This window comes from Lathyrus oleraceus, chromosome 5, assembly GCF_024323335.1.
Source record: "Lathyrus oleraceus cultivar Zhongwan6 chromosome 5, CAAS_Psat_ZW6_1.0, whole genome shotgun sequence".
Lineage (NCBI taxonomy): Eukaryota > Viridiplantae > Streptophyta > Magnoliopsida > Fabales > Fabaceae > Lathyrus > Lathyrus oleraceus.
The window spans coordinates 615,174,691-615,201,502 of NC_066583.1; the positions used below are offsets into that span (position 1 = coordinate 615,174,691).

General features: G+C 40.0%; 1 protein-coding gene and 1 non-coding gene across 2 annotated transcripts; one reads left to right on the forward strand and one right to left on the reverse strand.

Moving 5' to 3' along the window:
- Positions 1–4,368: 4,368 nt before the first annotated feature.
- LOC127082421 (uncharacterized) lies at positions 4,369–6,351 on the reverse strand. The gene is made up of 2 exons (XM_051022660.1): positions 5,022–6,351; positions 4,369–4,838 (listed from the first exon to the last, which is right to left on the reverse strand). Exons 1-2 carry the CDS (start codon positions 6,349–6,351, stop codon positions 4,369–4,371), a joined length of 1,800 nt encoding a protein of 599 aa, XP_050878617.1.
- An 18,613-nt stretch (positions 6,352–24,964) lies between these two features.
- On the forward strand, positions 24,965–25,071 carry LOC127088735 (small nucleolar RNA R71). The gene has a single exon (XR_007790558.1). It is a non-coding gene; the product is annotated as a small nucleolar RNA R71 (small nucleolar RNA).
- The last annotated feature ends 1,741 nt before the right edge of the window (positions 25,072–26,812 follow it).

Consider the following 26,812-nt stretch of genomic DNA (forward strand, 5'->3'; position numbering starts at 1 on the left):
TTTATTTTTCTTCATCTGATTTTTATTTTTCCATATTTTATTTCACTGATTTTCTATTTTTCATGAATTTTCTCTTTTCTCCTTTATTTTTCTATATTTTTTAATTCTGAAAAATTTATTACATGCTTCTTATTTTATTTTCAACCTTCCATAATTTTCTTGATCATTTATTTGGTGTTTTGAAGGATTTTATAGATTTTTCAATTTATTTCTATTTTAAAATTCATTTAAAAATACTTTTGGTGCATTTTTATTTCATTTAATTGCAAATTATATTTGTGTGACCTTTGTGAACTTCTGTTGGTCTTGGATCATTATGGTTTGGATCATGAGTCTCATCAAACTCAATGGATCTTGGGTGTTGATGGGGTGAAAACTCTAATCCACCAAAATGGATGATTGATTTTGATGATGACTTGATTAAACTTTTGGTCCAATTTGGGTGTGACCTCTCTTGTCATCTTCTTCTTGATCTATTTCTTTTCCTTTTGATCAATTGGATAACTTGTGTCTATCTTGTTCATGATGTATGGATTGGTGCTTGATGAATTTTCATCATTTCAAATCTATCTCCTAATTGATCATGGATCATTTAAGGCACTTTAGATTAATGCATAAGTTTGTCCCAAGTGTCATGAAGTATGGATTTAAGTAATGGACCATCCTCCTAGCTTTTGTGCTTGATCACCGGGGATGGGAGATCTTCACCATCCATAGTTGCAAGGATCAAGGCTCCTCTGGAGAAGACATTTCTTACAACATACGGACCTTCGTAGTTCGGCGTCCATTTTCCCCTTGGGTCAGTATGGATTGGAAGAATCTTCTTCAATACGAGGTCTCCGGCCTTTAGGCTGTGGGGGAAAACCTTTTTGTCATGTTCCCTCTTGATGCGCTTTTGGTAAAGTTGGCCATAGAAGATGGCTGCTAAGCGCTTCTCATCAATGAGGTTTAGTTGGTCAAATCGAGCTTGTACCCACTCAGACTCATCAAGCTTAACATCTGTCAAATTCCTTAAGGAAGGAATTTCTACTTCGACCGGTAAGACTGCATCCATGTCGTATGCAAGGGAGAAGGGAGTTTCCCCAGTGGAAGTGCGTACGGAAGTACGATAGCTGTGTAATGCGAATGTGAGCATTTTGTGCCAATCTTTGTAGGTTTCCACCATCTTTTGCACGATCTTCTTGATGTTTTTGTTAGCTGCCTCAACAACGCCATTGGTGGTCGATCTTGAAATTCTGGCATAGCTCTTTCATCATTTTATTATTGAGGTTAGATCCATTATCAGTAATGATCTTGTTGGGGACCCCATAACGGCAGATGATTTCTTTCCTGAGAAATCGAGTCACCACTTGTCTGGTAACGTTGGCGTACGAGGCTGCTTCTACCCATTTTGTGAAATAGTCAATGGCTACAAGGATGAAGTGGTGTCCATTCGAGGCAGTTGGCTCTATGCGTCCGATCACGTCAATGCCCCACATGGCGAAAGGCCAAGGTGATGTTAGGACGTTGAGAGGAGTTGGCGACACATGGATCTTATCAGCATAGATTTGGCACTTGTGGCAGGTTTGGACGTGGCGATGACAGTCAATCTCCATAGTCATCCAGTAATATCCAGCCCTTAAAATTTTCTTCACCATAGTACTCCCACTGGCATGCGTCCCAAAGGATCCTTCATGAATTTCCATTATAATCTGGTTTGCTTCTTGCTTGTTCACACATCTAAGCAAAACAGAATCATAATTTCTCTTGTATAATACCCCTCCACTTAAGAAGAATTTGGATGACAGTTTTCGAAGATACTTCTTGTCGGTGATAGACGCGTCTGCAGGATACTCTTGGTTCTCTAAGATTTTCATGATGTCATGGAACCAAGGATGATCGTCAGCTTCGTCTTCTGCTTCCAGACAGTAAGCAGGTTCGTCCAAGTAGTTCAGGTGAAAGGACGACACTTCGTTCTTCTACTTAACTTTAAATATGGACGCCAAAGTTGCCAAAGCGTCAGCTAGCTGATTCTCTTCTCGAGGAATGTGGTGGAATGTAATTTCATCGAAGTAGGGGACTAGTTTCAAGACATGCTCTTTGTAAGGAATGAGATTATGATCTCTAGTATCCCAATCTCCTTTGACTTGGCTAATTACCAAGGTTGAGTCCCCATAGACTTCCAGGATTTTGATTCTAAGATCGATATCAGCTTAAATGCCAAAGATACAAGCCTCGTATTCGGCCATATTGTTTGTACATTCAAAACATAATCGGGCGGTGAAGGGGAGGTGGAAATTAGTTGGAGAAGTGATTACTGCCCCAATGCCATTGCCATGAGCGTTAGAAGCTCCATCAAAAACCATGGTCCATCGGGATCCAGGCTCGGGTCCTTCCTCGGGACCGGGGATGTTGCAATCCCTAATCAACATGATATCCTCGTCGGGGAATTCGAAACGCATAGACTGATAGTCCTCTAAGGGTTGTTGTGCAAGATAATCAGACAATACACTCCCTTTGATGGCCTTTTGAGTGACATGTTGGATATCGTACTCGGTCAGAGCCATTTGCCATCGGGCTACTCTACCAGTTAGAGTCGGCTTCTCAAAGATGTATTTGACAGGATCCATCTTAGAGATCAACAATGTCGTATGAGTGAGCATGTATTGTCTTAAACGTTTGGCAGCCCATGCTAGTGTGCAACAAGTCTTTTCGAGCATCGAATACCTACTCTCGCAATCAGTGAACTTCTTGCTCAAATAGTATATTGCATGCTCTTTTCTACCAGTCTCGTCATGTTGGCCGAGGACACAACCCATTGATCCTTCGAGAATGGTGAGATACATGATTAATGATATACTAGGTACATGAGGCATCAACACAGGAGGCTCTTGCAAATATTCCTTTATTTTCTCAAATGCGTCTTGGCAGTCATCGTTCCAAATGATGGCTTGATCCTTTCGAAGAAGTTTGAAGATTGGATCACAAGTGGCAGTGAGGTGAGATATGAACCTAGCAATGTAGTTCAATCTACCTAGGAATCCTCAGACTTCCTTCTCGGTTTTGGGTGCAGGCATAACTTGTATGGCCTTTACTTTCTCGGGATCTACTTTGATGCCACGTTGACTAACGATAAAGCCTAATAATTTGCCGTATCTTACCCCAAATGTGCATTTGTTGGGATTAAGCCTCAATTTGAACTTCCTCAGCCTCTCAAACAACTTTTCTAGATTGACAAGGTGTTCTTCTTCGGTTTGAGACTTGGCTATCATGTCGTCGACGTAGACCTCAATCTCTTTATGGATCATATCATGAAAGAGAGTGACCATGGCTCGTTGGTATGTGGCACCGGCGTTCTTCAATCCAAAAGGCATCACCTTGTAGAAGAAGGTGCCCCATGGTGTTATGAAAGTGGTTTTCTCCATATCTTCTTGAGCCATGCGGATCTGGTTATAACCGGAGAAACCATCCATAAAAGAGAAAACAGAGAACTGAGTGGTATTATCTACTAGCACGTCAATGTATGGCAGTGGAAAGTCATCTTTGGGACTTGCTCTATTTAGATTTCTATAATCTATGCACATTCTTACTTCGCCATCCTTCTTAGGTACATGCACAATGTTAGCTATCCATTGAGGATAATTGGAGACCACTAGGAAGCCGGCGTTGAGCTGCTTTTGTACCTCCTCCTTGATTTTCATAGCCATGTCGGGACGGGTCCTTCGTAGTTTTTGTTTTACTGGAGGGCATTCTTCTTTAAGGGGTAGATGATGGACCACAATGTCAGTATCAAGGCCAGGCATATCTTGGTATGACCATGCAAACACATCTTTGTATTCCTTCAAGAGCTCAATTAATTTTGTTTTCACCTCGTCTTGTAGAGCGGAGCCGACTCGGACTTCTTTCACTTCCTCATCTGTCCCAAGGTTAATCACTTCCACTGATTCTTTGTGCGACTGGATGACTTTTTCCTTCTGCTTGAGCAGCCTTGCCAATTCTTTTGGGAGTTCGGCCTCTTCCTCACACTCTTCATCAGCTTGATTAATCGGGTTGTCAAAGTCATATGAGACTGTAGCAGAATTATCATTGGTGGTTGTCGAGGATGATCTGCATGATTTAAGGTCCATGCTTTTATTGGTATGAAAGAAAGGATGATTTGAAAAGAATTATTTCTTTTTAAAACGAAAAATGCCATTTAAAAAAGGTGAAAGAAATAAATGAAAGGCAAGGATCTCAAAATTGATTGCGAACATGAACCCTTTTTCATTAATGATTAATAAGGAAATTTGATGATGCCCTACAAATGATTCCCCCATTCCTTGGGCTTGACATGAGTTCTTTTGATAAAAAGGAAGGGAAACAACACTGGGAATTACATTTCAATCAAGGTCACTTTAGGTATTTCAAACTCGGTCTATTGGTGGCACCATTTCCATCAGTCTTTGTGAAGATTAACCCATCATCTTCTTCTTCTTCTTCTTCCACGGCACAAATACGGTTGTCATCCAGGTAACGAACACTTGAGAAGTTTTTGGATAGCAGGAGCATTGATCCCCTTGTAGCTATCGATGTGGGTTTCTTCAAATTCTGGGAGTTGTATCCCAAACCGGTGCGCTCCTTGTTGGCAGGGAGTTCAAGCAATCTTCCCCATCCTTGGGGGTGTCCATCCTTTATGATTGTCAGGGCGTCTTTAAGAGATGCCATGGGATATTCGGCATCTTTGGATTCGTCCCTTGCTGGGCAAACCATTTCAACATTGATAACTTCAAATGATTGGAATGGGACTTCCCTTATTTCCCCTTCTCCTTCAACGTATCGAAAGGATGTGAGGTGACTTACCACAATGTCCTCCTCACCCTCTACAACAACTAGTTTATCATCAGCTAAGAATTTCAATTTTTGGTGGAGCGTTGAAGTGACTGCACCAGCTGAATGGATCCAAGGCCTCCCAAGCAGACAACTGTAGGCTGGATAGATGTCTATTACGAAGAAAGTGATAGGGAAAATATGGGGACCAATCTTCATAGGCAAATTCACCTCACCGATTACAGTCCTTCTAGTCCCATCAAATACTCTTACTATAAGCTCACTCGGCTTCATTACGAGTCCTTCAACATTTAGTTTAGCAAAGGAGCTCTTAGGCATCACATTGAGGGAAGACCCAATGTCTACCAAAACTCTTGATAGGACTGTGTCCACGCACTCAATAGAAATATGGAGAGCTTTGTTATGATTCCTCCCCTCGGCGGGAAGCTCTTCATCACTGAAACCCAAGCTTAAGCTAGTAACGATATTGTTAACTACTCCTTCAAACTGACAAACAGATATCTCTTGCGGCACGTGAGTTGTCCTCAGAAATTTTACCAAAGCATCCCTATGGGCCTCCGAGCACATTAATAAAGACAACATTGAGATTTTTGAGGGTGTCTGGTTAAGCTGATCAACTACTCGATAATCGCTCTTCTTGATAATGCGTAAGAACTCGTCTACTTCATTGGAAGGTGTGGGGTCTTCTCTTTGCTGAGCGCCATCAATTTGTTTGCCTTTGTTCGAAGTTGAAGGATTGATAGTTCCAATTGGAGTGGGTGTTGGTGCAAATATCCTTCCACTTCTCGTGATTCCGCTAGTGCCGATGATATTGATCATTGGATCACTAGACTTTAACGGTTCTTCTTGAATCTTCTGACCATGAATGTAGACTGAGGTGTCATACATCCATGGGACTGCCTTGGTGTCAACATATGGGAATGGTGTGGGAACTGTTATTACGATTGGAGTAACAGGATTTGTCGACAGAGTTAACTGAGAGAAGTCATATGGAATTTGCAGAGGAGGGACTTCGTCGTATGGTATCTCGAGGGTAGACACATCTTCCTTTGTGGACGGGCGGTCTACCACCAAGATCCCTTGGTTCATTAATTGTTGTATGATAGACTTCAATGTTCTACATTGTTGCGGGTTAATCAGACAGTGTTCACAGTCATTACCGCAGATGGGAAAGGTATTATTCTTCATTAAAGCATTCTTGATCTCGATGAGTGGTGTTTTTAACTCGTCCACACAGGACATCAATCTCCTTCCATTGTCAGCTTCCATCATATTCACTGATGCATTGTTGTGAGGGGGCATCAGGTTGTTATTTACATTCGGCCCCTTGGGGGCGAACGTGATTGCCTTAGAATCAATAAGATCTTGAACCTTGTACTTTAATGCATTACAATTCTCGATTGAATGCCCAGGAGCGCCAGAATGAAATTCACAGTGGGCATTTGCGTCATAACCGGGAGGAAGAACCGCTGGTGGGGGTCCTAACTCCCTTAGTTGTACAAGTGATCCCCTCAATGAATATGGTAGAATGTGGCTATAAGGCATGGGATTTGGGTCAAATCTTCTCTCGGGCCTTCGTATCCTTTGTTGTTGTTGATATTATGGTTGTTGACGTTGCGGTTGTTCTTGATACCGTTTTTGTTGTTGAGTTTGAACAGGAATTGTAAATGGTTGTTGTTGACTCGGTTGGACGGGATCTATGGCAGCTACTTGTGGATAAGTGGGATTTCTTGTTCGAATGATGGAGGCAGCATTGGTCTCGCCTTCTCGTTTTTTACCGTAGGGAACAAAAGGTTTCTTCGATGCACTAGAAATACTTGCAGAGTTCTAGATCTTTCCCATCTTAATCATATTTTCTATCCTTTCACCGGCTAAGACCAGGTCGAAAAAGCCCGAAGAGGTGCTCCCTACCATTCTATCAAGGTATGGACCTTGCAGGTTTCCTATAAACATGTCTACCGTTTCTCTTTCTAGCAATGGGGGTTATACCCTAGCAGCTAATTCCCTCCACCGCTGGGCATACGCTTTGAAGGACTCCTCAGACCTCTGAGTCAGATTTTGCAACTGCGTGCGATTAGGTTCCATATCAGTATTGTACTGATAGTGCTTGAGGAATGCCTCGGCCATTTCCCTCCAGGTGTGAATATGGTTGCCCTCGAGTTGCATGTACCAATCCAAAGATGCCCCACTGAGGGAATCCTGGTAAAAATGCATTAAAAGTTGATCATCGCTGGAATAGGCAGCCATCTTTCGGTAGTATGCCCTAATGTGCTTTCTAGGGTCGCTATTTCCCTTATATTTTTCAAAGTCCGGAACTTTGAACTTGGCTGGAATGATGACCCCAGGTACTAAGCACATTTCTGCCGCATCAATGCCCAAAATGTCAATGCTCCCCATTACTTTGAGCTTTTCCTCGATAGCCTTTACCTTCCTCTCGACCTTGTTGGTTACCGAACCGAAGGCGTCATCCTGAGAAGCATCCCTTGGGTTGAAGAATGCATCGAGTTGGTCGTCTGTCTAAAAAATATGAGGACGAGGGTTGTCGTTTGGAACACCGTCGGGTGCATTAATGTTAATTGGAGGATCAACTTGAGGAACTGGAGTCGGAATCTCGATCGCTGGAGGGGTAGGAGGATTGGTAGTACTGGCACGTTGGTTCATTTCTTCTTGCATTTTTGCCAGAACCTCTTGGCCTCTTGCGATTGCTTGAATAGTCTCCATCAACTGCCGCATTTGGGACCGTATTTGGGATACTTCTTCCTGAAGGACAACTTGATTCTCTTGAAGTTGCTCCATGACAGCTTGTCGACGTCCTCGTGTATCGTACCAAAAAGTCAACTTTGGAGAGTGGTTCTGGAAGGAAAAAAGGGGTGGATGGATGAGTTTTTTTATGTTTTTGTGTTTCGAAAGATGCATATGATGCATGATTTTTTTTGGTGTTAAAGCAAAGCTCTTTTTAGTTATTCATGTTTATTCATTGCAAAAACTACTTGACGATTCACGTTCACAATCATGAATAAAGGAAAACACAATAGAGAAAAATCACAACTTTCATTCATCCTTTGAAGGGAAAATAGACAACAATACATAGAAGATGCAAAATACAAGTAATGGAAGCAAATAAACCAACTAGATATCCACCCTAAAAGTGACCCCTTGAGACTTGTGGAGAGCCTCAATGTCGGTGATGAGTTCGACCATTGTTCTTTTGCAGAACTTGACGAAGTGGTAGACCTTCTTGGGGGTATTATCTAGGCACATGATCAGATCTGCCTCCTTCAACTTGTCGGGAAAGTCTTGAAGGGCATAGTTCGTTAATACCGTCATGTTGGTGTACTTGTCCCTCCATTCTTCGTAAAGGGCTTGGAGATTATGGATGATTTCGTCCCTTTGAACAATGGCAGCTTCGAATCCATGACAACGTTCCTCCCAATGTCTGCAGTTGTTTTGCAATTCTACATAGGCTTGGTCATAGATTCCCCTCTTCAAGTTCTTGATTTGCTCGCAAGCTCGTCCAAGGTTGAACTGCTCATGCATGAAGCTTCGGTGAATCTTTTCTTTCTCTAGTTGCTCCTTGGCTAGAAAACCCTTATACTCTTTTAAAGTGGTCCTTAGTTTGAGAATATGGGCCTCGTAATCTTCCCTCGCTTCTTTCTTCATGGCATTAGACCTCTCGACAGTATTTTCAAGGTCCTTGATGATTCGGGTTGCTCGATCCAACTCCTTGTTGCGGAAGTCTAGCTCAGAATTAGCTCCTTGTAAAGCTCCACCAATCCAAACTCTTTGTCCCTCGGCTAATCGGAGCCTTTTCTTGCTATCTTCAAATTTTTCACAGACTTACTTACCCTTATCCTCCAAGACGTGGTTACGTTCCTTGGCGCGATTGAGTTGGACTTGTAGTTGAGTGTTTTTCAACTCGAGCTCTTTGATTTGGCTGGTAAGTTTGTCCATGTCCTCTTGTAGGATAGGCTCGGGCTCGGGCATCAATGGGAATGAAGAAGGATCAAAGAGAAACGACATCTTAACCACCCTAGCCCTCTCTTTTACCCACACATAGTAGAGTTCCTTGGCTAGTATATTTTTCCTGCCCCATTCATGGTCAATACGGACTATGCTTGTCCAAGCTTTTCTCACTCTTTTCACGTTTGAATCAAGCGGATCCACGGTATTGATGACAAATGGAATGAAATCTCTTTCCTCGGGAGGACTTGTCATGGCATACCCTAGTTGTCTCTTGAGTATAGCAGGGTTGTAGTTGATGCAACCTTGTGTTCCTATCAAGGGTACGTTAGAGAACTCTCCACATCTTGCGATGACATCCTTTATATCCCATTCCCTCTTGTACCATAGAATTGAGTTGGCAGAGAGAGATGCGAACCTTTGCGGCCATGTCAGTTTGTTTTTGGCGAAAGGTCCACTTTGAGGCATGCGGGCCCTCATCCAAAGATGTAGCATAGGAGCGCAACAAAGGAAAGTACCTCCCTTCTTCTCATGCCTTGTATGGAAGGTATGGTAGAAATCGGCAAGTGAAAAAGGCACCGGATTCTTTGTTAAAAAGACTTCAACTGCTAATTGATCCATGAACTTGTCCAGATTTGGGAAGAGGACAATTCCATGAATCAAAAGTGTCAAGGTTGCACTACAAAAGTCGGGTCTTTCTTCTTTAATCATTTCCCAAGCATGGGCTTCTAGGAACTTTTGATTTAAACCTTTGAGGGATCCTTTAACGCCTCAATTGTCCACTAGCTTGTTGGTGTTGATACCCAAGGTGAGTGAGAGCTCGGTCAAATAGAATCCTTCTTCCAATTTCGGGAAAGGGTTGTATTCCTTGATTGGTCGATTGAGGAGTCTCTCGAGGTCTTCCAAGGTTGGAGAGATTTGGAAGTCGGGGAAAGTGAAGCATCTTAAAGGGACGTCATAGTATTGGGACATTGTAGTGATAGCACAATAGTCAACCTTCTCGGTTAGAAGATCTACGATGTTCCCAAAATTGGCTCTAAACTTGTTGTCTTTGAGAGCTACGACCTTTGAACAGAGGACCTTTAATGACCTGATGTCGGGACTCTTGAAGCGGAAAGAAGAAGTGCTTTTCCTTGTTGAAGTATCCATGATTGTGTCGGAAAATGGTCTTGTAATTCTGCATCCGAACAAACGAAAATTTTAAGAGCTTTGCTTATTATTTTGATGATGAATGAATGTATGAATGAATGATTGGTTTATTATTTCCACATGATTTTAGGCATGGGTTCATGGTTTTGGACCATCGTGATGAAGCATGGAGTTAATAATGACTGCTCAGTAAACCAAGGTTCTCGCTTTGTATGATCTAAGGCTTTTGGAAAATTGGGTGTAAGACACTGCCCCTAGAGTCATGGACTTCCTTGACTGTCAGCCGCTTATGTCAATTTACTTTCCAGGCGACTGCTCCATCAAAGTCATCTACTCTAAGTGAGATCTTCGTATCGATCCTTACGAGGAAGGCACCTCGGTGGCCTATACTACGCGACCATCGGTCTAGGCTAGCCATAGTTTTAAAGGTTCTAAAAGGGGTCTTAGGGTCATTGACTCTAGTAAAAGAAAGGATGCTTATGCCGAAAACATGACGGTCATCAATCCCCTTAAGAGAATCTACCACTAAGTGAGGTTCTCGTACGACCCTAACGAGGAAGGCACCTCGCGGATCAATACTACTCAACCTCTCCTATCTCAAGCAAACTCTCAGACTCAGGTGGGGAGTCTTTCACATAAGGTTTTTTCCTTTGCAATCATTATTGCTTCCAAAAATTCTTCGTCACATAACCAAAGTTTTGGACCAACAGGTAAACAAAGAAAATATGCACAGGTTAGCAAAGAAAGCAATATATACAAAAAAAATAGATAACAAATATATCTCCACGTACGTAAAAGAGGAACAACCCAAACTAGGATAGACTTGCTTAGGGAATTTTGGTGTCCCTAGCAGAGTCGCCAGCTGTCACTACCGGGATTTCACGATAACGAAACCGGGACTAAAGAGAATGCCAAAGAGAGGCAAAGTCAGAAGAGTCGCCACCGAATTTTATTTAGTTTACCTCTATCGGAGAGGAGAGGGGAAATAGTCGATAAAACCCTCGGAAAAGAGACGCGCACGGGAAGCGCTTAAAGAGAATAAGGAATCGGTCTCGCAACCGAGATTTGGGTTCAGAAGTCGGTTACGTAAGGGGAAGGTATTAGCATCCCTTACGTCCATGGTACTCCATGGGAACCATTTGGGTTGTTTTACATACATGGGATTTATCTATTATTGTTTTATTTTCAAAAGAATGTGTGAAAGAAGGTTGTGTTTTTGTTATTATAGTGCTCGCCAAGGATTGGGGCCCTTGTGCCTACGTATCACTCATTCGGGGATGAGGAATCAGAGCTCCGTAGTTCGGAGTAGAAAATATTTGTGTGTTGGTTGATTTTACCTTTGAAAAAAGGGTTTTCGGGATGATGCCCTAAGGCACAAAAAAGAGTTTGATGAGTTGTATTGTTTTTACCTTGAATAAGGGTTTTATGAAAGAATGTTTGTGATTATATTGTACTAAAGTCTATGGGCGGAGGTGATTATTCTAGACAACAAGCCAAGCGTCTTGTGTCCAAAATAATCAGAGTAAGGGTAGAAATGCTCCATTCTCACTCATTCTTCACCACTTAAGGCTCGTGGCGCACAATAATAATCGTAATTATTAAGTATTTTGAATTTGATTATAAAAATGCCACTTGACGTTGAATCAAGGGTTTATTTTATTTTGATTATGAAATTTGGCTTATGCAACATGAATGCAAAGTAACCAACAAGAAATTAAAGAGTCTCATTGTAAGGTAGCCCAAGAGAAAGCCTTTTGTGTGCAAAAGTGACTTAAGCTAAACAAAGGATAATGGTCTTACAAACATGTTCCCCTAAGGTGGTGCCATGATACCATTCTTACAACATGCATGTAAGTTACGAATGAAAATCCAAGTGTTTACAAAGTATCACAAAGAGTAAAGGAAGGCCTCCAAGGAAAGGTCCTAAGATGAAACCCTCTAAGTCCAAGTTGATTAAGAGTGAAGTGAATATTTTTGGTCTTACCATTTTATCATGTTTTTGTTGTTTTTAGTGTATAATGACAATAAAATAAATAACAAATAAATAAACATGCATGATGAGTTTGTACAATGATGATGATAATGAGTACTTGAATGTAAATTACAAGGTAACAACATAAAAGTAAATCACAAGATAAAGAAAGACAATATCACAATAATAATGGTTAGTGAATGTAAATGACACAAAATAAACCACAAGTTAATGGTAACAAAAAAAAAACACAATAACAAAGGTTAATGATAAAAAAAAAAGTTAGTGAAGTATAATTAGTGGTTAGTAATATGTACACAATGAACATCTTGAGGACTATTTTTCATAGGTCAAAAAGACTCAAAATATGACACATTAAGGGATAGCTTATCATTGATGCAAAGTATTGAAGATGATTGAAACATCAACTAACAATAGATTTATAACAAAGAAAGTTATGCAACACTAAGTCCATCTATCAATATTATGATTTGTTCTCTTTATTTTTGTTTTTTTACTCCTCTTTTATTTAGCAAGATAGTAAGAGAGTAAATAAATTAGTATAATGTAAATGATATGGTTAGATAACAATGAACATAAACATAAACATAAACATAAATTACTTGAAATAAAGTGAACAATAAAATAAATTTCAAGGAAGTAAAGTGCAATAATGTAAATGTTAGGAGTTAGTAGTTAGTGGTTAGTAGAATAACAATAAGCAAATAGAATAACAAGTTAATGTAAAGAAAATGGTTTCATCTATGTATCAAATGACCCAAATATGGTTGAAATAGAGGCAACCTATCAATGCCTCAAAGTATCATGAAGGATCTATTGATCAATCATTAATAGGTTTGAAACATTGAAGGTTTTATCAACTCTAAACAACCATGGCCACGATCTAATAGATCTCATCAACCAAATAAATGTGAAAACAAGTCAACAATAAATAGCAAATGAAACAAAATACAAAGTTTGATTAAAGATGGTAAACAACCATTTTCAACACAAAAAAACAGAACCAAAAATTAACAAAGTTTAAGCTAAAATCATTACCCAAAAAATGTTGAAAAAGGGTAGGTTGAAATGGTGTTGAGCTTGGGTATAAAGAAAGGGGTTTGGGATGAAAGTGTTTATGGTGGAAGTTTAGTGAAGGAGATGAGTTATGAGTGTTAGAGAGTGAGAAGCTTTGGAAAAAAATATGAAAGAGGACAAAGAAAAGTTGGTGGGGTGACTTTTCTAAGTGAGAAAGATTTTTTATTTTGACTTAGGTTTGGAGAGGAGAGTAAATGGTACTTGGACAAAACTTTTGGGGGCTAGGAAGCATGAAAAATGAGGGGAAATAGTACCTCTATTTATAGGGAAGCAAAGGGGTTGAAGTGGGTGAACCAAAGGGTCCTCTGTGTAAAAAACAGAGATATTTCTGCTGTGTGCGCATGTGTAATCGGTTACCCTGATAAGGGTAATCGGTTACATAGTCCCAAAATGGCCAAAAAAATCAGTTTTTGGTCTGGGTAATCGGTTATCATGATTAGGGTAACCGGTTACCCAATTTTTTTTTGAAATAATGAATGTATGCATGTGTAGTAGGGTCATGGATCAGATGAAAGTTGTATCGGAGTAGGGTGAATTTTGGGGTATGACACACCCTAGGCAATATTATGCTATAGAGTGATTCCTTTCGGTTTAAAGAATGCTGGTGCAACGTACCAAAGAGTCATGACTAATCTTTTCCATGACATGATACACAAAGAGATAAAAGTCTATGTTGATGATATCATTGCTAAGTCAAAGACTGAAGAAGATCATGTTGACTATTTGTTGAAGCTGTTTCAGTGGTTGAGAAAGTTTAAACTCTAGTTAAATCCTAATAAATGTACTTTCGGTGTCCGTTTAGGAAATATATTGGGTTTCATTCTTAGTCAGAAAGGTATTGAAGTAGATCCTGATAAAGTCAGAGTTATTCAAGAGATGCCTGCACCAAAGACAGAAAAGCAAGTCAGAGGGTTCCTCGAGCACCTAAATTACATATCCAGATTTATATCTCACATGACTTCCACATGTGGGCCAATCTTCAAGCTTCTTCGTAAAGATCAAGATTGTGTTTGGACAGAAGACTTCTAGAAAGCCTTTGATAACCTCAAGGAGTATCTGCTTGAACCTCCTATATTGTCTCATCCAATGGAAGGAAGACCATTGATTATGTATTTGACTATATTAGAAGAGTCCATGGGTTGTGTGCTTGGACAACAGGATGAAACCGGTAGGAAGGAACATGCCATCTACTATCTGAGTAAGAAGTTTACAGATTATGAATCTCGGTATTCCATACTTGAGAAGACTTGTTGCGGTTTGGAATGGGTTGCCAAACGTCTACGCCAGTACATGATCAATCATACCACTTGGTTGATTTCAAAAATGGATCCAATCAAGTATATTTTTGAAAAGTTTGCTTTGACTAGGAGGATAGCTCGTTGGAAAATGCTATTGTCTGAATATGATATTAAGTACCATACTAAAAAAGCGATTAAAGGAAGTATTCTTGCGATTAATTTGGCTCACCAGCTGATCGATGATTATCAATCCATTAGGTTTGACTTCCCTGATAAAGATGTACTTAAAAGCGAAAGATTATGATGAGCCATTGCCTGAAGAAGGACCAGAGCCTGGATCCCCGTGGGGTTTAATGTTTGATGGAGTTGTTAATGCTTATGGTAATGGAGTTGTGGTAATCATTATTACTCCTAACGGTTCTCATATCCCTTTCACTGCAAGATTGATGTTTGATTGTATGAATAGTATGGCAAAGTATGAGGCTTGTATCATGGGTCTTGAAGAGGCCATTGATTTGAGAATTAAAATCCTTGATATGTATAGGGATTCAACTTTGGTGGTTAATGATGCGTTTGGTTAACTTGATGCGGTGTTCGCAAGTATACGAACGCGTCAGAGTAATATAAAAGATTATCGTATCCACAGAGACCAAGTGTCAAGCTATCGTTATCTGTTGTTATGGTGTTTATCAAAGGCAGTCAAAATAGGTGTTTTTGTAGTGTGCAATAAAAAGTAAAGTATTGAAATAAAGTATAATTAATAAAGACAGGGTCAAATGTAATTCACGTAATCAATTGATAATCCAAGTACTTGCTAATAGAATTACTTATGGGCAATGTTTCCTACTTTGAAAAGAACTAATTTAACAGGAACTGTCGCTTTCGCGTATTCAGAACTGAGTTGTACTCCCTAATCAAACCCTCTTATTGTCACTTATAAAAAGGCGCGCATTGCGTTAGAGTAGTAAACCTATTTTTAAGAAATATAGTATCTTGACTAAGTTGAAAAGTATTATAACCTGGATTTCTTAACCAAAAGAGGTTCTCACGAACCAGACTCTAAACTTATAAACGCGTCCGAAAATAGTTTTAAAATCTCTTTTCTTCTTGATGTTAAAAACTCCTAATGAACTAAACAAAGCGCTTTCGCTGTTTTTGAAATAGTTAAAAACAATTAAGTTTATAAAGACGTTGGACGGCTTTCGATCTTACCCAACGGAATTGAAGTGCGGGAAAACTTAAGTTGAAAGTTAAAATAGCCCTTTAAGTGTTTCTACGAACAATTGTACGGATTACTGGTTTAATTACAATCCTTACATTCTAGCCTTATAAATTTAGCTAGACATGGTAAAGTAAAAGTGCATTAAAATAAATAAAAGCAGTGCGAGTGCGGAAAGTAAATAATTTAAAGCGAGTGCGAGGAAATAAACAAAAGTAAAGCGAGTGCGGGAAAATAAATAAAGTAAAGCGAGTGCGGGAAATAAATAAAGTAAAAGCGAGTGCGGGAAATAAATAAAGTAAAAGCGAGTGCGGGAAATAAATAAAGTAAAGCGAGTGCGGGAAATAAATAAAGTAAAGCGAGTGCGGGAAATAAATAAAGTAAAAGCGAGTGCGGGAAATAAATAAAGTAAAGGCGAGTAATAAAAACCTGCTCCAATCGGAGGGCTGAGTAAATTGCAATGCGGAAAAGAAAATGGCGGCAGGATTAACTTCCTTCCAAAGTGCTCCAAACTCGATTACAGACTCTATCATAGACTTGATTACACAATTGTGGTAACACTCCAATGCGAAGCGATTACCACTATAAAATACTGAATATATGCCTAAGTGAAACAAAGTTGCTTCTGAGTTTGCCTCTGCTCTAAGTTTGGATCATTGTAAAACTGAATTCGCGTTTCTATTTATAAGCAAATAAAAAAGGTGGAATTGACTTAGATGCCCTTCAACTTGAAAATAGAGGAAACCGTTTCCTTCTTGTGGCTCCCGCCACAAGCACAAAGTGGGGCGCCTTAGTGGATGAAGTGGGGAAACGTGGGAGTTAAGGAAGTTGGACTTGGACACGTCATGGCTTGGTCTGTGGCGCCCGCCATGGGGTAGGCCATAAGCACAAAATGCTGAATTTTAGGGTTTTTAGCCCTTTTTCACTCCTTTTCTCGATCGGGGCTCCGATTAAAGTAAAAACCTGTAAACAAAGGAAAACACAGTAATAACACAACAAAATGACAATAAAACAACTAGAATGCATGTGAAATCGGAGTCGAAAATACGTAAATTTTAGTGTGATCAAACTCTCCCACACTTAAACCTTTGCTTGTCCTCAAGCAAAACATTGAAAAGCTCATAAAAGAAAATTTGTGTAAACGAGTGCTTCAGGTAAAAATTCTAAGTTCAAGTCGGGATGCAGTGATAGGTACTAACTGAGTGAACTAAGGGTATCATGATGACACTAATCCGCAAATACGGACATAAACTTCATTTCTATATTAACCAACCCATATTATCCCACAATACCTAGGCCTGCCTCCTCATCTCTTTTGTGTCCTTTTCATTCAGGCACAATCACATTAAGCCCGTTATCCGTACATACTTCATAGTAGAGTGGCCTGTTAGTGATTATGATTAGAACTTGGGGTTTCTGGCACATAAACATGTGTAAACCCTTTTATTGGACCCAACTGTAGTTGTGGGGGATCGGATCATAATCCGCCCTACCGAGTTCAGTGCCAGATACCTCTGAACCAACTAACAGTGAGTACTGCTTTTCTTTTTCTTTTTCTTTTTCTTTTTGTAGCAATTTTTTTTACAATTCTTTGGTTTAAATGACTTTGTGAGGGTCACCTATACCGGAGTTGCCTTTTTGCTTTCTTTTATTTTTTGTTTTTTTTTCTGGATCATTCACTTATTTGCATCGGTCCCCTACGTAGAGGGTGCGTAGGCCGGAGCTGACTGCTGAGATAAACTACTAAGGACTTATACGGAAATGATGATTAAGGCCATGGTATATGGGGTTTCGGGAATGATTCCTATATTTACGAAGCTTATGGTGCTAAAACAGATACTGATGTTTCGCAAAGTTCTCCCAAGTCACCGCATCCTTACTCAAAACATGTCCTTAAAACCTGAAAACTTACGAAATAACACTATTTTCTTTTGCAAAAAATTTTTTTGGTGGGGCTAAAGGTATGGGGAGACTAGATTGTACTAAAGATCTACTGTATTTGGTGACTCGTCAGACTCATGCATTATACTAAAGAGCAAAATAAACAACTAAAAGGAAAATTAAACAACCTAAAAACAGCAAATAAAAACGATAAAGGAAAAGCGAGAAAAACAATAAAGAAAAGACGATAGAGTCTCCTCCCACACTTAAATCGAACATTGTCCCCAATGTTTCGAAATAAGATAAGGAAGAGTTACCTGGCAACTTATTGTTGACCACTAGTGCCCTCGCCATCCTGAGGTGGACGACGGGATCGGGTACGACGACGATCTCTCTGATCCATCCCCGCCTGCAGGGCATCCTGAGCGATCCTCACCTCTCGAAGGTGACCTAAAATGGTACCCTGAGTGTTTTCTATGAGAGCAATATGCTGACGGTGGTGGTGTTGCTGACGGGCTTGCGTATCGGTGATCACTTGCAGGGACTGTAGAACAGTGTCGTAGGACTTGTCTGTCCTCTGCTGTGATTGTTGCATGAAGTTCATATTATCCGTCATTTGTTGCTGGAGGGTAGAGAGTAGGTCGTCACGCCTTTGCTCTCTAGCCATGTGGTCACGCCACATCTCCTCTGTAATATAGAAGCCATGAGTGGTACCTGCAGAAGAAGAAGATGGTGCGGTGTGTGGTGGTGAAGGATGATGGGGGGACACATGGGGTACGGGAGATCTCTCTCTCCGATCATATTCATCATCGGTGTCTGGTCCCGCCTCATCAGGAATGTTAGGAGGAAGAGGACCCAAAACAGGTGGAGCATCTAAATCGTAGGTCCAATTCCTCTCATTACGTATATTTGTACGTCTAGTGCAAGGTAGAATAATGGATGAGATGGCTACACCATGAATCATAAGTGTATAACCTCCTTCTCTCCTTGAACGACACAATTTCAAGTCTCTCAGAAATTTTAAGTTAATTGTGCGAGGAGGTAAGGGGTCTAGGGTAGCCAGCTCATTGTTCAGGTTAACTACCCGAGCAATAGACGTAATCAATCCACCAAAAGAAATCGGTCCCGCCTTATTCAGAGTTAAAATCATATGGGCGAGCATAAACGGAACCGAATTGATTCTCCTATTTGTGAGGCTTGCATAATTTTATAAAAGTAAAAACGAAAATAAAAAGTGAAACTGAAACAAAAACAAAAACAGAAATTAAATATAAATAAATAAATAACTGAAAAGTTAAAATGCAAATAAAATAAATATAAAACATATATAGATAAAAATAGAAATACTAATGTATAGTAGTAGTTTATATAATATCCAAATGCGATAATATAAAATGAGTAATGCAAATACGATAAATATATAAAAGAGAAATAAAGTGAAATGAAATGGTGAAATCAGGTATTAGGGGCGTCGTCTGCCTGAGTGGATCCACGGAGCACGGTTATCTCCTGCCTGAGCTCTGCGATCTCCTGATATAGACAATCGGCTTCAGTAGCATGGGTGAGATCAGACACTCCTATCTGTAAAGTTAGGTCCGCCACTTCCTGTCTAAGCTCTGCAATCTCTCTACGGCACTCAGCAATCTGGGTGCGTATGTCGGGTGTCTGCAATGAATGATTATTAGAGAAAACAGTGATTCTAGGAGATGGTGGTGTAGGCGTGTATTTAGCAGCGGGTGGTGATCTCGGTGCCTCGACGGTCTCTCCCTGGCCCTCTAGAGCATAACTCTAATTCGCTGGATCATGCACACTGGTCATCATAGGGTCTGGCAATGTGAAGTAATGGATAGCCTCACTGTCGACTAGCAATCGGAACTGACATGGGTGGAAAGAGGCTCTCCTCATCAATCCTCTGGTCAAACAGAAATCGATGTCCATGGTAGTGTATCCACAGTAGGTCCGAAGATGCAACAGCTTGCGAGACAGACCTAAAGCGACAGCAATCTGTGTGATGATTCCACCAACATGGATGACTCCTTCGGTGGATCTAGAGATACCGCTGAGATTATTCAATAAAAAGTTCCCACATGCTACTGGGCGAGACTAGGATGCGCAAAATAATAGGAAGATCTCCTCTTCACTTAGTAGTGTCTCTGCATCCGGTCTTCCCAAGAAGGAATGTGCTAATATCATCTGAAAATATCTGAAGGCTGGGTTATGTATGACATAAGATAACTGTGTAGATGGATCCTGACTTCCGCCACCTGATATATCACTCCAAAACTTCTCCACTTCCTTACCCAGGAAATATCCCAAAGGTGTCTCCGGGATAGCATCAGGAGTAGTCTGGAAACCTAATAAGTCGCCGAACTCTTTCTGGCTGAAGGAGTACTCAACTCCAAAGAGCCTGAAAGCAGCATACCCATCTGGTCCAGAATATGGGTCGTAGTCGAATGAACTCAGGAACTCCAAAGTCAGGTTCCTATATGTGTTGCTCAAGTCATCAGCAAATTCGTCCCAGTGGAGCTGGTGGCTAAGGAATCGGATACTAGGCTCGATACCCAGTGCCTCCATACAATGCTGATCAGGGTAACGTGTGGGTGCCATAGGGCACTGATACAAAGCAATGTAGCGCTCCCTCTGAGCATTGTCTCTATAGGCAACATGCATGTCATCAAAACCCTGCATCCTGTAAAAGTTAAGAAAGTGATCCTGAAAATACAAACCATTCAAACTTTTAGTCTCAATGCAAAATAAGATAAAATAAAATAAAAATAAAAATAAATGTAAATAAATGCGAAAAAATTAAAATGAAAAGAAAAACCATGGGTTGCCTACCACGCAGCGCTTGTTTAACGTCATTAGCTTGACGATCAGAATTTATACACCTGTAGTAGTGGGAATCAGTGGACCAATCAGGGTGTGGCTTGAGTAGTATGCTGGAATGTCTCCTCCTTCGTAGAGCTTCAGTCTTTGTCCATTTACAATGAATGGGATACAGGTTTGGTTCTTGATTTCTACGGCTCCGGATCTCAGAATCTTGGATACTTCGAAAGGACCAGTCCATCTTGAACGTAGCTTTCCAGGGAAGAGTCGTAACCTAGTGTTGAAAAGGAGAACAGAATCGCCTACATTGAAGTTTTTCTTTACTATACTTTTGTCGTGATAGGCTTTTGTTCTCTCTTTATATATTTTTGCATTCTCGTAAGCAGATTGCCTAAGCTCTTCTAATTTATGAATGTCTAGGGTACGCTTTTCTCCAGCGGCTAGGTAGTCTAAATTCAAAGTTTTAATGGCCCAATAGGCTTTATGCTCTAATTCGAATGGTAAGTGACATGATTTTCCATAAACTAGTTGGTAAGGAGTAGTTCCTATAGGGGTTTTGAAAGCGGTTCTATAGGTCCATAATGCTTCTTGAAGCTTCTGAGACCAGTCTCTCCTAGAAATAGAAACAGTTTTCTCTAGGATTTGTTTTATCTCCCTATTAGATACTTCTACTTGGCCACTAGTCTGTGGGTGGTATGGTGTTGCTACTCTATGCCTAACTCCATATTTTCTTAAAAGTTTGTCAAATATTCTCGATATAAAGTGTGATCCTCCATCGCTTATGACTAAACGTGGTGTTTCAAATCTAGGGAATATATAGTTTTTAAATAGTTTGATTACTACCCTAGTGTCGTTTATGGGTGCAGCTATAGCTTCAATCCACTTAGACACATAGTCTACAGCTACTAAGATATACCTGTTTCCTAAGGATGGTGGAAAGGGTCCCATGAAATCTATACCCCATACGTCAAAGAGTTCTACTTCCTGAATGTTTCTTAAGGGCATTTCATCACGTCTTGAAATGTTTCCAGTGCGTTGGCATCTATCACATTTGACAATGTAAGCATAGACATCACGCCACATGGTAGGCCAGAATAGGCCAGCTTGAAGAATCTTGGCATATGTCTTAGAGGTGCTTGCATGTCCACCATAAGGTGCAGAATGACAATGCTCGATAATACTGTTTACCTCTTCTTCTGGAACGCAACGGCGAAAGATGCCATCTTTACCCCTTTTGAAAAGGAGCAGTTCGTCCCAATAGAAGTTTCTCACATCGTGGAAGAATTTCTTCTTACGGTGGTAGTCAAGATCAGGGGGTACTATATCAGCAGCTAGGTAATTAACGAAATCTGCATACCAGGGTACGTTACTTATTGCTAAGGAATTTTGGGAATGCTCATAAGGATCTAGGTTATTATCTTCAATGGTTTCTACTCTAGCGATCAGTCTATCATAGGCGAAATCATCATTTATGGGTACTAGTTCAGGTTTTAGATGTTCTAGCCTAGAAAGGTGATCGGCTACTACATTTTCAGTGCCTTTTTTTATCTCTTATATCTAAATCAAACTCTTGTAGTAATAGAATCCATCGGAGTAACCTGGGCTTGGCATCTTTTTTACTTAATAGGTAACGAATGGCAGCATGATCGGTGTAAACAATAATTTTTGCTCCTACCAGATAAGATCTAAATTTGTCTATAGCGAAAACTACAGCGAGTAATTCTTTTTCGGTTGTTGCGTAATTAAGCTGGGCAGCATCTAGGGTTCTACTGGTATAATAAATGGCAAGTAATTTTTTATCTTTCCTTTGTCCTAGAACGGCTCCAACTGCATAATCACTAGCATCGCACATTATCTCAAAAGGTTCCGACCAATCGGGCGGTTTCATAATGGGTGCAGAGATTAATGCTTGCTTTAAAAGATTAAATGCGTCATTACATTTTTCGTCGAAAATGAATTCAGCATCTTTCATTAAAAGTCCGGTTAACGGTTTAGTTATTTTGGAGAAGTCCTTAATAAAATGCCGGTAGAATCCAGCGTGTCCAAGAAAACTTCGGACTTCTCTGATGGTTTTTGGTGGTTTTAGGTTTTCTATAACTTCTATTTTAGCTTTATCTACCTCTATACCTTTTTCGGAAACTATATGTCCTAAAACTATTCCTTCGGTTACCATGAAATGACATTTTTCCCAATTTAGCACGAGGTTCACCTCCACGCATCTCTCCAGGATTTTCTCAAGGTTAGCAAGACAATTGTGAAAATTGAATCCGCAAACCGAGAAATCATCCATAAACACTTCCATGATACCATCTACGTAATCTGCGAAGATTGACATCATGCAGCGTTGGAAAGTAGGCAAAGGTTCCATAGGGGCATGTAAAGGTAGTTTTTTCTTGATCTTCGGGGTGAATAGGTATTTGGAAGAATCCAGAGTATCCATCTAGATAGCAGAAGTAAGAGTGTCTGGCTAGACGCTCCAACATCTGGTCTATAAACGGTAAAGGGAAGTGGTCCTTCCTAGTTGCTTTATTTAATTTTCTATAATCTATACACATCCGCCATCCTCCTTCTAAACGTTTTGCTACATGTTCGCCTTTATCGTTTTGCACGACTGTGATGCCTCCCTTTTTAGGTACTACATGCACAGGGCTCACCCACTTACTATCAGAGATCTGGTAGATTATACCTGCCTCAAGCAACTTAAGAACTTCCTTCTTAACAACATCACTCATTATAGGGTTTATTCTTCTCTGATGCTCCCTAGAGGGTTTTGAATCTTCTTCTAACGAAATCCGATGCATGCATACGGATGGGCTTATACCTTTCAGGTCAGAGATATTATATCCTAAGGCTGAGGGATATCTTCGTAAAACGTTTAAAAGTTGGTTCGTCTCCTCTTGGCTCAAGGTAGCACTAACTATAACTGGACGGTTCATCTTTTCATCGAGGAACTCATATCTCAGGTTCTTAGGCAGTTCCTTAAGTACTAAGGTTGGTTTCTTAGGGCATGGCATAGGATCTGGAGTAAGGGATAAACATTCGTAAAGGTTATCATCGATGTAAGGTTCTTTAAAGTCATCATCTTCCTTTATGGGGGTTGATGGTAACTTAATAATTTCTTTTTGTTCTAATTCTCTAACACATTTATCAATGATATCTAAGGCATAACATGAGTCTCCCATCACAGGTGCCATAAGAAATTTCGAAAGTATAAATTCTATTTTCTCGTCACCTACCTCAAATGTCAACTTTCCTTTCTTGACATCTATTATGGCTCCTGCAGTCGATAAGAATGGTCTACCCAGAAGAATTGGTATATCATTGTCCTCTTTGATGTCCATGACGACAAAATCAGTAGGGATAAATAGTTGACCTATCCTAACAGGGACATCTTCTAAAATGCCTATCGGATATTTAACAGATCTATCGGCTAACTGAAGTGACATCTTAGTGGGTTGTAATTCTCCTAAGTTTAATCTCTCACAAACTGCTAGAGGCATTAAGCTCACACTAGCTCCTAAGTCTAGAAAAGCTTTTTCGATGACATGATTACCCAAAAGGCAAGGAATGGAGAAATTTCCAGGATCTTTATCTTTCTTTGCTAATTTGTCCTCGGAAATAGCATTACATTCCAAAGGCTTCGGATCGTCAAGTCTACGTTTGTTGGTAAGGATGTCTTTGAGAAACTTTGCATAAGAAGGTATTTGAGTGATGGCTTCTGTAAAAGGGATTTCTACATGAAGTTTTTCTATAACTTTAATAAATTTTTGGTACTGTTTATTGATCTGGGTTTGTTTGAGTCTTTGGGGATATGGTATAGGTGGTTTATATGGCGGGGGTGGTACGTAAATTTTATCTTTAGGTTCTTCTCCTTTATCTCGACCTTCCTGGTTTTCAGATTCCTCCGGTTCCTTTACTTCGTCCGTGGGTTTGGTACATTCCTTAGAAGTTTTGGGTTCACTTAATCTAGGGTTTGGTGGCTCATCATAAGCGTTCCCACTTCGTAGGGTAATGGCATTGGCTTGTCCTCTCAGATTTTGTTGAGGTTGTCCAGGGAATTGTCCTCCAGGTGTAGTCTGAGGGGCTTGGTTTAAAGCTACCTGAGAGATCTGGGTTTCAAGCATCTTGGTATGAGTAACTATTTGGTCAACCTTGGTTCCTAACTGAGTAATCAATTCGTTAACATGAATGTTTTGGTTCATGAACTCCTTGTTTTGTTGGGTTTGAGCGGTGATAAAATTTTCCATAATTTTCTCAAGGCTCGGTTTTGGTGGTACAGGTTGCATAGGTTGATTTGATCTAGGGGCTTGATAACTAGGTCTCGGAGGTGCATTATTTTGAATAGGGTTATTGTTTTTATAGGAGAAGTTAGGGTGATTCCTCCATCCAGGGTTATAGGTATTCGAATATGGGTTCCCTTGGGTGTAGTTCACTTGCTCGGAGTGGGTTTCGTTCAATAGACTGCATTCTGTGGATTGGTGTCCTTGGGTTCCACATATCTCACAATCCGACGAAACTGCGGCTACAGTATTTGGGTTTATGCACATATGCTCGACTTTAAGGGCTAATGCATCCATTTTAGCCTGCATCATGTCTATAGAGCTTAGTTCATGCACTCCTCCTTGGGCTTCCTTCTTCTTAACTGTCGCTCGTTCGACTCCCCATGATTGATGGTTTTGAGCCATATCTTCGATGAGGGCACTGGCTTCAGGATAAGGTTTGTTCATCAGAGCACCGCCTGCGGCAGCGTCGATGGTCATCTTTGTGTTGTAATGAAGTCCATTATAGAAGGTTTGAATGATTAACCAATTTTCTAAGCCATGATGTGGGCATGCTCGTAACAATTCTTTATATCTCTCCCAAGCTTCGAACAGCGATTCTCCTTGGTTTTGGGTAAATCTAGTTATATGGTTTCGAAGAACGGCGGTCTTACTTGGGGGAAAATATCTAGCAAGAAAAACTCTTCTAAGGTTATCCCAAGTCGTAATGGAATTGGGTGGAAGGGAATCTAACCATGATAGAGCTTTATCTCTGAGGGAAAAAGGAAATAATCTTAAACGTATTGCCTCAGGAGAAGCTCCATTGGTTTTAAAAGTATCAGCTAATTGAAGAAATATTTTTAAATGTTGGTTTGGGTTCTCAGTAGCGAGACCCGCGAATTGTCTCCGTTGCACTAGTTGCAACAGGGATGGTTTAAGTTCAAAATTATTGGCTGGGATGATTGGGTTTACTATACTAGAACTAGGTTCTTCATTAGATGGTTGAGCGAAATCTTTAAGAGGTCTTTGGTTTTGATCTTCGGCCATAGCTCTCTTAATTCTATGAAAGAATAAACGTGCGCAAGCGTAACGTTCAGGTTCCGCCAGAGGGTATACTAAACTTAAACTTCCGGAGCTGCGAGTTCTTCGCATCGACCGGCGGGAAATAACCTAAGTCTAAACGATATAACAACAGGAAAATGAAATTTGACGAAATTGGTCCCCGGCAACGGCGCCAAAAACTTGATGCGGTCAATAACTTGATGCGAATTAAAATCCTTGATATGTATAGGGATTCAACTTTGGTGGTTAATGATGCGTTTGGTTAACTTGATGCGGTGTTCGCAAGTATACGAACGCGTCAGAGTAATATAAAAGATTATCGTATCCACAGAGACCAAGTGTCAAGCTATCGTTATCTGTTGTTATGGTGTTTATCAAAGGCAGTCAAAATAGGTGTTTTTGTAGTGTGCAATAAAAAGTAAAGTATTGAAATAAAGTATAATTAATAAAGACAGGGTCAAATGTAATTCATGTAATCAATTGATAATCCAAGTACTTGCTAATAGAATTACTTATGGGCAATGTTTCCTACTTTGAAAAGAACTAATTTAACAGGAACTGTCGCTTTCGCGTATTCAGAACTGAGTTGTACTCCCTAATCAAACCCTCTTATTGTCACTTATAAAAAGGCGCGCATTGCGTTAGAGTAGTAAACCTATTTTTAAGAAATATAGTATCTTGACTAAGTTGAAAAGTATTATAACCTGGATTTCTTAACCAAAAGAGGTTCTCACGAACCAGACTCTAAACTTATAAACGCGTCCGAAAATAGTTTTAAAATCTCTTTTCTTCTTGATGTTAAAAACTCCTAATGAACTAAACAAAGCGCTTTCGCTGTTTTTGAAATAGTTAAAAACAATTAAGTTTATAAAGACGTTGGACGGCTTTCGATCTTACCCAACGGAATTGAAGTGCGGGAAAACTTAAGTTGAAAGTTAAAATAGCCCTTTAAGTGTTTCTACGAACAATTGTACGGATTACTGGTTTAATTACGATCCTTACATTCTAGCCTTATAAATTTAGCTAGACATGGTAAAGTAAAAGTGCATTAAAATAAATAAAAGTAGTGCGAGTGCGGAAAGTAAATAATTTAAAGCGAGTGCGAGGAAATAAACAAAAGTAAAGCGAGTGCGGAAAAATAAATAAAGTAAAGCGAGTGCGGGAAATAAATAAAGTAAAAGCGAGTGCGGGAAATAAATAAAATAAAAGCGAGTGCGGGAAATAAATAAAGTAAAGCGAGTGCGGAAAATAAATAATGTAAAGCGAGTGCGGGAAATAAATAAAGTAAAAGCGAGTGCGGGAAATAAATAAAGTAAAGGCGAGTAATAAAAACCTGCTCCAA